At 35.2% G+C, this 14,422-nt stretch overlaps 1 protein-coding gene and 1 long non-coding RNA gene across 7 annotated transcripts in view; one reads left to right on the top strand and one right to left on the bottom strand.

The window, feature by feature from the left end:
• Positions 1 to 14,422, bottom strand: part of PHKB (phosphorylase kinase regulatory subunit beta) — a 65,079-nt gene that overhangs the window by 32,744 nt on the left and 17,913 nt on the right. For all 6 annotated transcript variants that reach the window (XM_064160320.1, XM_064160319.1, XM_064160323.1 and 3 more), the window contains 5 exons: positions 13,911 to 14,026; positions 7,624 to 7,687; positions 3,403 to 3,498; positions 1,742 to 1,939; positions 976 to 1,033 (listed from right to left, as the gene is read on the bottom strand). In XM_064160320.1, coding sequence (XP_064016390.1) covers positions 976 to 1,033; positions 1,742 to 1,939; positions 3,403 to 3,498; positions 7,624 to 7,687; positions 13,911 to 14,026 — 532 coding nt within the window. The remainder of the gene's footprint in view (positions 1 to 975; positions 1,034 to 1,741; positions 1,940 to 3,402; positions 3,499 to 7,623; positions 7,688 to 13,910; positions 14,027 to 14,422) is intronic.
• On the top strand, positions 874 to 6,808 carry LOC135184497 (uncharacterized). Its single transcript, XR_010306057.1, has 3 exons — positions 874 to 1,057; positions 5,490 to 5,574; positions 6,668 to 6,808. It is a non-coding gene; the product is annotated as an uncharacterized LOC135184497 (long non-coding RNA).

The raw sequence follows: 14,422 nt of genomic DNA, 5'->3' as shown, positions 1-14,422 counted from the left end.
CTCAGTTTTGGGCATCACTCTGAAAAATGTCAAGCATTGCTTTAGAAAAATCAATTGTGAAACCTTATTACAGCTTCAAACAAACTATTCTAATCTGTGGGTGGTCACAGAGGAGTCCAGGCAGAGAGCAGATCTTATGTGCCCCTCGCCATCTTTATTATACAACTACTTCATACGCTAAAAGGCAAAACCCTCAGATGGTCAGATTTTCATCCATTTTCACATCTTTTTGCTGGCTGTAACCCTTACTAGTTTTCCTACTCGGACTTTTGTTCTATGCAAGTTTTGTCTTTCATCCCAAAATCACACCAAGCACCTTTTTGGGGTGCCTCCTATTCTAAAGACTAAGTCTAGGTAGTGGTATTTGTGGGTTTTTAGTTGGGGTTGTAGTTTGGGCTTTTTTTTTCCATGCTTAGGCTTTTTGGTAGTGGTTTTGTGTTGGGTTTTTTTGCTGTGGTGTTCGATGTTGGGCTTTTGGGGGGTTCGTGGGTTTTTGTTGTTTGTTTTTTTCTTTTTTTGGTGCAGGATTTTTTGTTTCTTTGGGGATTGGTTGTTTTGATTCTTATTAGCTTTCTTCTCTGCTAAATTCTTTTTCAATTTCTACAAAATATCCAACTAGCACAACACTCAGTTTGCTAAAGTGTTCTCTGTTACAGTTGCTTTTCAGTCATGTGCTGTTAAAAAGTCCCAATATACTGTGAAAGTTTTTAAGGCTTAAAGGGCAATGCAGGTCTAAATGTCATGGATTTAAGCTTTTAAAAAGCCACTATCAAGTAATATTCTAAAAAACAGGTCATGGTAAGAAAACTGAAATACAGAGGGCTGGATGCTTGAGGTTTTAACCCATAAGGCAGAATTCTCAATGAGATATTTAGTCTCACTGCATTATGGTTTAGGAAAATAATCTTGTGTCTTTCCTCTAAAGGTTCATCTTCCTAATGCCTCTGAAGAACAGGAATGTAATGCTGTACTTACCATCAATTATCATGTAAATAAAAAACAGAGGGAATTCACACTCAATGCCATCAAAAAGCTGAAAAGAAGGAAAACCAATCAGGTAAGTCATTACTTTGGTTTAAGCAAATGTATTTGAATATCCTATTGAATAATTTTTGAAGCAACAGAAATGCAAAAAACATTTTAGCACATTCATGTTTCATTTAGGTTATAGCTCCTTAATTCTATGGGCACTTTTATCCGTGCCTTTACATGACCTGTGGGGTTCATATGCAATCTATGTTTAAATTTTCCACAGAGAAATTACTGTGGAAAAGAAGTACATTTTCATTTAGATAACCTTTACTCATCAATTCTGTAGTCAAAAGCAAAATTGTTTTCTATATGCTCAGACTGTAGTCAGCTGTGAAATTAAATAAAATGATAAATAACTTCCTTATTTGTTATGTGAAATCAACTGTACCCTAAATATAAATGGAAGTACATTCATTACAAAATGAATCAAAGAGTAACTTGCTGACTTCGCAACCTCTCTGAACTGCCTATCCTGAATTACAAAATGCATTTCATTCATTTGAAGCAATCTGGAATCATTGTGCAAGTCAAAAAACAAATGTGGGGCAGGTGTAAGGTGTGGTGCCTATGTCCTGTTTTTGTTTTGATTCGGTGGTGTTTGGGTTTTTTTTCCTGTGTATGGGGTTGCTTTGTTTGTTTTGTTGTAAGTACTGCCTAAACATTTTAGACAATCAAAATTTACCCTTATATAAGGCAGACATTTCTTTACCTTAATTTCTGCAGGTTTATAATAACGTCGTGTTTTGTCCTCCAGTGCAGTTCTGTAGCCATCTCTTAGAAATCTTTTAAACCCATATTTTCCTTTCAATTTTCTAACAATTTTATCTAGTGTTTGACTGAACAAAACCTCATCATCCAAAGCAAACGCAGGGTAACTTAGACAGGGCAAAAGTGCTGCGTCAGTATTCTGTACAAGAACAGGGAGAAATAGCACATTATGAATGTAATTAGATTTCTGACAATTGTTTGACACACAAAGAAAGGCTGTTAACCCCCTAATTGAAATATACATCTGGAACATTATCTGTATCAAAATCGTAGTACTAAAATAGTAAAACAGTGTATGAAATATGACTTCTAAAAATATAAGGATAAACTAAAAACCAAATGTTAAGATATATGATTTAAGAGAACTCATTTGACTCAGAATCTGACCTACTTTATAGTTATACAGGGACAGGAGAATACATTCTAGAACTTGCTAGGTTTCATACAGGTGCTATGCTGAGAAGCAACTATGATTAGATCATAATTCCTGAAAAACTTCAATAGAAACACTGTTCAGGTGTTGTAGCAAACAATGATTTACAATTAAGGTGACAAGGAGGTAATTTCATGGGAAAGGAAAAAAAAAAGATATGTTCATCATGAATTAAAACCACAAGAATAAAGTATTAACTTGTGCCTCACCATTACACGTAAGCTTACACAAACAAACACAAAACAGTAGTTTAAAGTTACAGTTCTTAGGTCTTTTACAATTCCTTTCTGCTGGTAAATCTAAGATATTCAACCATTTAAAATACCCTATTTTTGCCAGTGTGATTGACATGATCCCTGACATAAACCCATCAAAATTAAAAAGGCAAAGATTGCTTCTGTAGTACAACTTACAAAAGCGGCTTGTTAGACTATTTCAAGCAAATAAACAGCAAAATTGTTATATAAGACCACTAGACTACCAAAAAAGAAGCTCATAGTGCTGTTTAATTATCCAGTATGATGATGGTGCTGTGATTCTTCTACACAAGTAAACTATTAATATTGAAGATGAATAATCTGTTTCATGAACAGTGTTGTATTTAGAATGAACAAAAAAAGCAGTAAAACTTTATTATCCATCATTTAAAATCACTAATTTCCAAACCTCAAATTTATCTTTGATGCTAGTACTGAAACATATCTACTTTCTTAATTAATCTATACTTATGTCACTTAGATTTGCTCACTGAGGAAACAGTAGAAACAGAATATTAAAATAACAAAAAAATCCTCCATATTCAGCCATTCATTAAAGGCTTCTTTAGACAAAAGAATGAACTGAAGTTCAAACAAAATGTTTCAAGAATGCAGGCACTGAATATTTAGAGACAACTAGGCTAAAACAAAACCAACATCAAGGTTGCAAATCCAGTTGAAGTTACTGCAAATCATTATTATTTTACACTTCAGTTTAAAAATTTGAGAGAACACCCAACTGGCTACCCATTTTAATCCAAAAATCCATAAAATAAAGACAAAAATTTAACATCTTACTAGCAAATTCCCATTTATGATGCAGAAAATAACAGCCATTACAGAGTTATGAATTACACTGATATCCATTCATTTTCTCCATACCACTGAGATGAATTTCATTTAATTACTTACATGAGACCTTGACTCTCGGGGCAGCAAAGAGCAGAGAGTCTGCCTGTTCCGGTTGTGGGCATCAAAATCCACAAATATAACAGACCATGAGCAGCCCTGTAAACAGAACATGAATTTATCTAAGCGTAAAGGAAGAAAGTTTCAGCAGCATATGCTAACCTAACCACTTCTGTATTTTATTTAAGTTATGTTGTAATACTCTGGGTAGCTGGCAATTTCAATCAGAAAATAAAACACATCATCAAGTTGAAAATATTTTGAATATTCAAAATTATTTAAACATAGCCAAAACTCAACAGGTTTATCGACTACAGATTATTATATGATTCATTTGAACATTACATTAGTTCTTTAAAAATTACTTTATTAAGGACAAACACAAGAAAAGCAGATGTCTCTCCCTGTGACTGCAAGATGTTCCAGAAAATTTCATCATGAGTCAGAATACAATTTATTGCATATCCACCTGAGGTACTGCTTTAGAAATAGACTTCCACAGCAAATAGAAATGGTCTACTTTTCATCCACTGAAGCTCTATATTATCAATGTCTACTCCTTAGCAAAATCCCTTCCTCAGTAAAATTGTGAAATTTACAGCTTTTTAATGCTCCCTGAAATACTGCTTAAACAGAATCAACAGTTTTAAAAATTATTACCAGTAGACAACATCTTTGAAACTCAAAGCAGTTTGCTGATGAATGGATATTTTCATATATGTCATAACTGATAACGAAAATCAATGTAACTATCACATTGGAAGATGTATTTAACTCTGAACTCCATTACTGTCATAAATACCACATGGTATTTTTTCATAAAATCACCAGACTTCTCCTAAGAAGCAGTCTCTTCAAGTATACTATTCTTGTAGGTAAACTGTTCCAGCACCTATCCTTTCTAAATATAAAAAACTTGAATTTACAATTAAGATTCTACTTTACTACCGAACGCACATTTCTTTTTGTGCCAGAACCAACACGTACATTTGGCCTTCTAAATAGGTTTTTCCTTCCTTTAGCCACAAATAATACACAGCTATCATACAGATTTTGCTTTGCTAAGCTACACAAACCATGTTTTCCACTGTTCTCATAAAAAAAACAAACAACACCAAACCCAAACTTCAGTTCTTTTTATCATTCCACTAAGATCTACTGAATAGTGCTGACAGGACAATGTACACAAATAATTGCATCTGATCTGATGATTTCTTATTAAACTTTCTTCTTAATTCAGATTAATTATTCACAAGTCACTAAATTAATCTACTAACTCTGAACCCAGTCTCTCTACATGTGTTAACATGCAGTTCCCAAATCTCTGCTTCAGTAAATAATACTTTGGAGATTTAAAAGCAGACTAATTTGCATCTCATAAAACCATAATCAACTTGTTTTACAAATGAGCTACTTTTCACTTCCTTAAAGACTGTAAAGTTCTGTAGTAAGGACACCATACAAAGGCTTAATTAACATTTTTTCCTACAGACTAATATAGGGCATGTAGCTTACATATAAATCACTGATTGTACTATAACTAGGTCAAACTTCAAAACAGTGCTAACCTTGTCACTAGCACTTCCATTTCAGCACACACATACATACACCATGTACTTCATTAACTAACTCACACAGAGCCTCTTATGTAGCTTTTTTGTGTGTGTAGGAAACTCACTGTAGTTAAAATGAAAGTCTTGCATCAATAACAAAACTTCTAAAGCACTTACAGTCTTGTGATACTCTGAAACCAGGTTTGGATTAACTACACAAAGGCTACTAAAAGATGAAATAAGCTACAGCACTTCTCAAGTAAACAAGTAAAAACATAAACTGAAACACAGCCAGCTCACACTGCATCCTACATGGAAAATTAGGCCTGTTTTGAAGGTTCTGCCATACTAACTTAAGAGCAACTGTGCTAGTTTGAAGCAGGCTAGAATGTTTTGGTGAGACAAAGTAGATAATTGGCTATGAAAGGAAAACATGGTTGTGTCTCTTCTCTCACAGTCCCCCTGAGAAGTATGGGAACAAGAAGTAAACATTAGATAACATTCTCCATTTTGTTGTCTCTTTGCTTTTGGCTTCAGACTGAGCAACAGCTCATTAACCTCGCTGCCACTAACCTTGGTCCTTAACCTCTTGGCTGCACCTCTATTCTTTCTCAGGATTGGGGTAAAGTTGAGAGGGGCAGGGGGAGGTGCTGGGGTGGTTGAGAACCCCTCCTGGGGACTCAGGTTTCTGGGAGGGGAGTTGTGCTTCTGTATTACTTTTCCTTTGTGTATTTTTGTATATAACTGTATATATTGTAAATAGCTGCTTGTATATTGTGCTGCTCTAAATAAGTAGCTTTCATTTATATTCCCAGAGCCCTTCTGAGTTAGCTGGGGCAATTTCTAAAGTGGGGGTGGGTGGGTTACAGCCAAACCACCACAGCAACTAAGGACAATATAATGAAATCAGGACCTAGCTATGAAAAATACACCGTAAAGGATTATAGTAGAATTCTTATGCCAATATCATACATATTAACTCCTTCACGTAGATTTGTAACTATTGTTTCAGAGATGCAGAATAGATTGGGAATGAAGGTACGAAATATATAATGCAAATTAAATAAACTACTTAGTCTCAGTATTTTATCTCTTAGAAGTTCTCAATGGATAAATAAATTTTTTACTGAGGGAACACGAGGATTACAGTTTGACTGTATTTTTATGCTTGTAACTCCCCTTTCTATGAAATACTTCTGATATGATGTCAGCTCAAAATGAAGAGAATTCAAAACCCATGAATAAACTCTTTTTTCCATTAAAGCAAGCAAACTTCAGATTAAACAAGAAGCCAATAATTTTTCAGTTAATAATTGTTCTCTATCTGGCACCTAGAAAGAGTAACAAAGGATGCATTAAAAATATTTGAACATGAGTTAAGCAGTGCTTTGTTACAGAACAAATAGCAGTATTGTAAGATAGATTATTTTTTACTGTTTTCTGGAATTTCTGGAAGGGAGGGAGGCAGCAAACAGTGTAATGTGAGTGTCAAGCGTAAGCGACCTTTATCTTGTATTCTCTGGGTTCATTCATGACTGCACAAGGGAACAGCCCTATCAAGATATACTCCCAAGATATGTAATACGCATGCACATGCGAACACAGCTATGATACTACATAGTTGTATTTATTAGCATCTTCCAGCATCCAGTGTGAGTGACAAAATCTGCATGGAAAAGCTGAGCAGTCTGTCCTCTGCACAATGATTTATGCAGGTTACACGCAGGTGCGAAGAACTTTCTCTTGAGAGGCTCAGCAGGATTTCTCAAAGCTATTGGAACACAGCTGGAGCTAAGCAGAAAGGCAAACTCTGCTGCAGACTGAAGGTCATAATGGTTTCTGTTTATGCTAAATATCTTGGAAATAAACTCTCTAAGCATTTTAACTGGTTTTGCTTCAGCAATTTATTCATCCATTTCAGTATTTAGCAAAAAAAATCATCTGAAAAAAAACCCAGCAGCCACATACACTGGTGCTTGAGACTGCTGGCAAAGATAAGATGACAGATAAATGATTTTTTAATAAATACTAACAATGGATGTGGAATCTGTTTATTACTTCAGACCCTTACTAGCTCCTTGTTCTTAACACCGAATATCAGCTTCTAAAATGTAGGTTTACCTAGCAAAGCTAACTTTTGAGGGAAAGGTTTAATTTATGCAAGCACAGAGAACACTTTCTTAGTACACTTGTAAGCCATCAGCCATCACTGTTACCAGATGAGTGCGTTCTGAACAGAACAATTGTGTTGTACTACTACAAATACAAAGATTTTAAAAAACACAAAACCAACCAAATAAAAAAAACAACCTGCAAAACCAAACCCACAGCAAAAACACCATCATGATTAGATATCCCCCAAAACTGAAAAGATACCAAAGCCTACAGAGTCAGAAATCTTTCTTTAGGAGGACCTCCTAGTTTATGCTGCAAGACAAAGAAGAATCTAGCAATAGTAACTTTTCATCAGTAGGTAAGATTGTTTAATAGATTGAACTTCCATGTTAGCTACTTAAAACAAATGGTAACTTATATATGTAACATCAATTAATGTTTAATTTGTATTAAATCCACACACTTGGTCACGTGAGCAAGATTACAAGTCAAAAAAATGAAATATTCCAAGAAAACAATGCAAGGAAAGAAAGAGAAAACCAAACATTTTTATTACCTGATTTCCGAAGAGATTGAAACCATTAATTGCTTCTAAAGCTGCTTTTGCCAGTCCCACAGAGCTAAGGAGAAAACAAAACAAAACCAACAATAACAGAGGTAAATAATTCAAGCTCAGATTAAAATTTAACACATTTGCAGTATTCAGAATTATGATTTTACCTTGATTTGAGTTTTCTGCTTGATCATTATATTAATAAAATGATGATGCACCAAATTTGGGTGTTCTGTGGCAGGTTGCTCTGGGGTTGGATGTTGGTTGTTGGTTTGTTTTTTGGGTTTTGGTTGTTGTTTTTTTTAATACTTTATAGCAATTTGTCTTCAAAATGTCAGAGACCATCTGGAAGGAGCACTTCTGCTCTCACCCTGCAACTATACATCTGGCGTTCTGCATTTCAAGGTCTTGCTAACAGCATATTAGCACAGCACAAATTTTTTAACCCAACTCTAAAGCAATAAATTTTAGAAGACTTCTTGCTAGCTTTCAATAAAACAATGATGTCAACCATATAGTTAACCATCTTTCATTGCACTAACTCCATCACAAAGAAAACAAGTTATGTTTGAAGACATAAATCACTAACATCGCTCACAATTCAGTAATTTAATTGATTACCAATTATGAAAATTATACACTACAAATAAAAATACGCACGAGACTTTTACAAAGCCTTTTCTGTCTTATACTTTCCCTTGTGATTATTAATATAAAAGCCCAAAACACACAACAAAAGGCAGCATAGCAACATTTCTTCTCAATGCACACAGGCATTTTTGATGTTTTGTGAAATTGGATTTATGACTAAAAGCAGAAATCCAAATACTGTTTTTAAAAATGTATGATTATAGATAGGCCAACTTCATGTGTCCATTCAACTGCAGTTAAAAAAACAATTAATTGAACAATTTATTCATCAGCAAAATAATTCAAAATAATAAAAAATAAAAAAAGGAGTTAAAAGTCTGTATCTTTTCCTGTCTAAACTAATTATCCATTCAGCCTTTCCTTTTTCTTGACATCTTTCATTTGGGTTTAAAATTATGCAGTACAGTCAAACAGGGAACAACCCAAAAACAAACAAAAAAGTTTGCCAGAGCATCCATGTGCCAAATAACATGAGAACCACGGGAGCACATAGATAGCCATGACTGAGAAAAATGGAAGTATCCTCAAGTGTCTTGAAGGCCACACTCCAGTTGCAGTAAAATAGTAAAGTATTAATTTTGTTAATAAAGATTTAAGTTGGGAATACGTACTTTCTGAACAAGGAAACCTAAGACATTTTGTTTTAAAAATTAATGAAGCAACACTGAGTTAGCAAAATTATTTAGCAAATAATGACCAATAATACCCATTTTCAGTGTAAGAGGTGTTGTGATAGTATTGGCAAACAACTGCATTGCACAGCTCCAAAAAATTGTAGCAACCAAACTGACAGAGAACTGCAGGCAGAGACTGTGATTTATTCTTCAGTACTCCATGCAGCATTCTGGGATCAGAGCAAACATTTAACCTTACTGTAAACAAACTGATTTGCATTATTTATTACGGTATAATATCAATTTTCAAATATTTACCAATTAATCCATATTGTAAAGATGGGATCTGATTATGATTACACAGAAAATAATGGAAAAACTCAGTTCAGAGTTATAGAATTTGTTTCTTTCAAGTACTATTTTAACTAGGTTGGGTCTAACAGAAACACTTCAGGCACTACTTTCAGACTTTTATGCTTTTTAACTATTGCTGACAGGTTTATAAACCTCGTATTTTCTCTGAAACACTGCCAGCAGTAGTACTCATGGGATTTAATGCTAATTGGTGAAGCAAGAGAAAGCTGATTAGGTTAAGTAAGTTCTGCTCTGAGCAGCTGCCATCAAACAGTGGTGAAATTCTTCAGTACTGTATCTTCTGTAGATGAAAGCTTTTGGTACTGGAGAATGTGATGAAGAAAAACTGAACTCGGAAATGTTGTGAGTATAATTATTTTTCTGGCCTTGTTTCAATTACCTGAACAAAAAAATGTAATTGGTCTAACAAATGCTCTATTTTAATTATCACCTAGAAACTGATCAAACAAATTGGCATGATGACTCAACTTTTCACGGGAGTTAAGTATTATCAAGCTGAAGACACAGAAAATTAAATTCACTGCAATCTATGTTCTCAGAATATTAAATACCATTCTTCTTTTCCCTTCCAAAGCCAGAACTAGCACAAACAGTCAGGTTATTTTCATAGTGGGGAAAAAAAAACAAACAAAAACAGTAGAGAAGTAATACTTGCTCAACAGCAACAACTGCTGGCCTTCAAATAATGTACAAGTACTCTACCTATTAAATAGGATGGTAGTACTTGAAAAAAATACTGAATACAAATATGGATTCCTTCTTTCAAAATAATTTCTATTTTACATAGTCATTATTCTACAATAAGACTAATACTTCCTGTCAGTATTTTTATGACCTTTAGTATTTAAAGCCCCTGGAGACTTTAGATACTCACAAGCATTATCTGAAAATTTAAATACAAGTGTTTGAGCATTAGAATACCATTTTCTTTCCCCCATCACGTAGTATTCCTTCACATTACAAAGGTCTATCTAGCATTCCCTTCACCATACACGTGAGTTTCGTAGGTAACTGACAGGAGAAAGTTGAAAGCCCAAGAAACAGCTGCACTATCTTGTACATTTTCAAAAGACTGAGTACATCACACAACAAAACACACTTCAGAACTATGATTACACTTTAGACACTTATTTCACTCCCATGGATTAATGCCTTCCCATTGGTCAAATTAGAAATAGGCTTTGTAATAAACATTATGCTCATACCTTTCTATAGATGCTTCATACTCTGCAATTTAAAAGCAACAAAACAATAAAACCAGACTGTTTTAACAGTATAAATTAAAGGCAAACTGTATTTCAATAAATATGTTCCTTTCTCCACTCGACAAATCACAATGAATATGCTGTGTTAACCTGATGGTCTCTATTCCTAGAGAAAAATATTCTTATTTGGAGAGTGTCCTAAAACAAAGACTACTCCAAATTCACTTTCAATATTCCTCTGAAATTCTGACAGGATCATAAAGTAATTGGTTGAAAGGTTCATATGACAGTCATCTAGTGCAAAACCAACTCTCACTTGAAGCCACGTACAAAAACCAAGATCAATTCAACTAAGTCATCATCGCATGTAGATAAGTCTTAAAAGTTTGCTAAGATGGAGATTCCATAATGCCTTTTGAGTGTCCTGCTCTGGTGCTTCTCTGTGCTTCAAGTGAAGATTCCTAAACATCCTCAGGTTCCAACTGGAGACTTCACTATAGCAGCCAATTATTGTAATTTGTACAGATTATCAAGTGCAGTCTTGCAATCCTAATACACTTGACCTTGACCCACTTTGTGGGCAGGAAAACAGACTAATTCAGCAAAATGATACTTCCAGTATGATAAAAAACATCAGTACATTAACTTAAGCATCATTCATCACTCCCAGTAACTTTTGTTTGATTTACCCTCTCAATGAAATACTTGATGGCAAACACTAAAATTTTCATAGTCTTAGTAACTGCTAATCAAAACACATCATAAAGCATATATATCCTTAAACCTTCTTTCTATTCAGTTTTCTTTCTCTGTTACAAGAACTGTGCAGTTCAACTTGAGCACAACACAAGATGCTAAAATCACAACCCACAAACCAATCCATTATCAACCAACAAACCAAAAAACAATCCCAGAACAAGAACAATAATAATTTCTATCTATATAAAACAAAACAACAAGGAAGGATGCGACTATAGCAGTGCAATACCTTACACTATAGAGGAGAGCCAGATTGAGGCTCTACATCCTTAGATTCAGAATATGAAGATACTGCACTTCAGCAACTTCATTATTCTCACAGTACATGTGGGAGATGTCAAAAACATTTTGCAGAGGTACCCAGAAGATGCCTGGAGAACAGCTTGATCAAATGGTTACAGGACAATTTAATTTTTCAGAAGTTCATACGTATGGGAAGGGGATCACTCTATAATAAAAGCTGTTACAAATCTTGCCTTTGAAGTAGTAAAAGGCATCACTTTGCATACATCAAAGAAGACCTGGTCCACAGAGCATTTCATTATTTATCATCTATTAGAAGTGGTTTGAATTGTACTAAAACAGAATACCAAGACTGTGTAAAGATATAAAATATCTGCATCTTCTAACACAGGCCATAATCTGTAGTTTTTATTCATGGGCTTCATATTACATAATACCTTCTGTAAATTCTGAAAGCAAACACACAGTGTGTAGATTTACAGTCTGAGTTGTAAGGGTCAGGAGTACAGTACACAAGACTGAAACTGAAGTGATTATGGTCTCCAAACTGGTCACTTCAGACAGACATACACCACTCCTGACTAACCCCAGTTAATTACAATAATTTCTTTGTGTTTTTTTGAGTTTGTATTTTTTTTTAACAATTGTTGTTAGAGCTCTCTTAGGTAGATACACTACCATAGGGGCATAACAAACTATAGACAGCATTTTAGTTTACTCAAGGTTCATCAATAATGTAGAATCAACCATGTCGGAAGAGACCTCCAAGATCATCCAACCCAAGCTATCCATCCATTCCAACATATCCAACCAAGATCATCCAGTCTAGCTCTATCCAATCAACCAGACCATAGCACTAACTGCCCCATCCAGTCCTTTCTTGAACACCTCCAGGGATGGAGACTCCACCATCTCCCTGGGCAGCCCATTCCAATGGCAAGTCACTCTCTCTGTGAAGAGCTTCCTCCTAACAGCCAGCCTATACCTCCCACAGTACAACTTGACACTGTGTCCCCTTATTCTATTGCTGGTTGCCTGGGAGAAAAGACCAACCCCCACCTGGCTACAACCTCCCTTCAGGTAGTTGTAGGCAGCAATAAGGTCACCCCTGAGCCTCCTCTTCTCCAGGCTAAACAACCCCAGCTCCCTTGGCCTCTACTCATAGCCTCTCACCAGCTTTGTTGCCCTTCTCTGGACATGTTCCAGTACCTCAACATCTCTCTTGAACTGAGGAGCCTAGAACTGGACACGGTACTCAGTGTGGCCTGACCAGTGCAGAGTACAGAGACAGATTAACCTCCTTTGTCCTACACAGGGGGGGCAATGCCTGTTTCTAAAGACCAAAAATTACTAAAATTTGAACTATGCTCTATACTTTCTTTTGTGCCAATGATCTCTTGACTGGCTCAGTTCATCTCTTAAAACTTCATCCTTAATAAAAACAACCGATAAATGTCTGTCTAGATTAAGGCAAGATGTTCAGTTTTCCCTGGAGGGAATTCACATACTGAATAACCATAATGCCACAAATAACAGAAAGTACAAGAATTTAAGTGTTTCTGCTGCAAATTTGTAGAAGGTGAGATGTGGAGCCTTCTAAGTGAAGGCTCATGTAGTGCAGCATTCAACAATTTTACAGATACAGGAGGAAGAAAGCAATTAAGCAGATTATATAACTTGGCAGTCCTCTGTTCTCATACTGGCAACCTTAAAGTCAGGAAAAAAACTATTATTTGCAAACCTACGGCAAGTTGGATGACCTATGTTATTTTTTCACATCCTAAAATATCCAAAATACAGCTACTTCACAATTAATAAAAACTCAGAAGTCACAAAGTGAAACACACAATAGTAACACCAGCAAAAGCAAGATTTGAGATAACAGATGTGATCTAGGATAGATCAATTCCACTGAAGTGAATTGGCCCTCCTTAGCGTTAAAATGTCCCAGTGTTACAGGCAAGGGTGAGAATGCCAGTTACTTGTGTGATCAGAGGAACCTGCAAAAGAACTTGTGCACTGGGCTTCACACTCTACAGTTTCCCCCTTCTTCCTCCAAACACAGAGGGGAGGAGAAAAATCTAGACCCACGATTCAGTTAAATCAGGATATTCTTAAACATTTTGGTAATACAATCTCTTGCACATACCTCAAGAGCCTGAACAGTTCTGAACAGAATTTGCAGAATTATATGCATGCAGCTGCAGATAATTATTGGAATTTGAATACTAAAATAGCTAAGCATCTATGTGGTTATTTCAGCATGCATATGATGATGAAATTATGCTTCACATTTCCCAAAATACACCCCTCAGTCTTTAGAGAATTGTAATTCAGTTCAAACAGTATTTTAATGCATTATTATTTTTAACTCACCTCACGAAATATTTTCATTCCTATCACATTTACATGCTTTAACTGAGAGCTACATTTTCTCACCTACCTTGAATGCAGCTCTGTAGTGCCATTGTTGTATTTACTTCCTCTTTCCCAGATACCAAAATCTGGTACACGATACGCTCTTTCCACACAAAACACCAGATTTTGAATGAAGGACACCTACAAGAAACAAAGAAAAGAAAGAAAAAAATGTGACTGAAGGAAAATGAAAACATATATTCTTTCTTTTTCAAAAAGACAAAGTTGTTTTTCCTTAGGCATCACAATTGTTCTTTCCATCCTTCCTCACACACATCCTCAGAGAATGACAGTCCCTAGTCCAGACATTTCCTTTAAAGCCAGTTTTTCATGACAAAATATTAAGAGCTGTCTCATATCTGGTGATGACAACTGATGCAGAAACAAGGATAAATATTTCATAGCCAAAGACACATATTTGAAAAGTTATAAAGATGGCGGTTTGATTTTTTAAATCTTGTGAGATTAGGACACACATCTTGGGTGCTATTTCTTCATTATTTTTAAGGAAACTGATATGCCAATGTTTTATTATAT

Source organism: Pogoniulus pusillus, chromosome 20 (genome assembly GCF_015220805.1).
Source record: "Pogoniulus pusillus isolate bPogPus1 chromosome 20, bPogPus1.pri, whole genome shotgun sequence".
Classification (NCBI taxonomy): domain Eukaryota; kingdom Metazoa; phylum Chordata; class Aves; order Piciformes; family Lybiidae; genus Pogoniulus; species Pogoniulus pusillus.
This window is presented reverse-complemented; position numbering and strand designations above follow the sequence as displayed.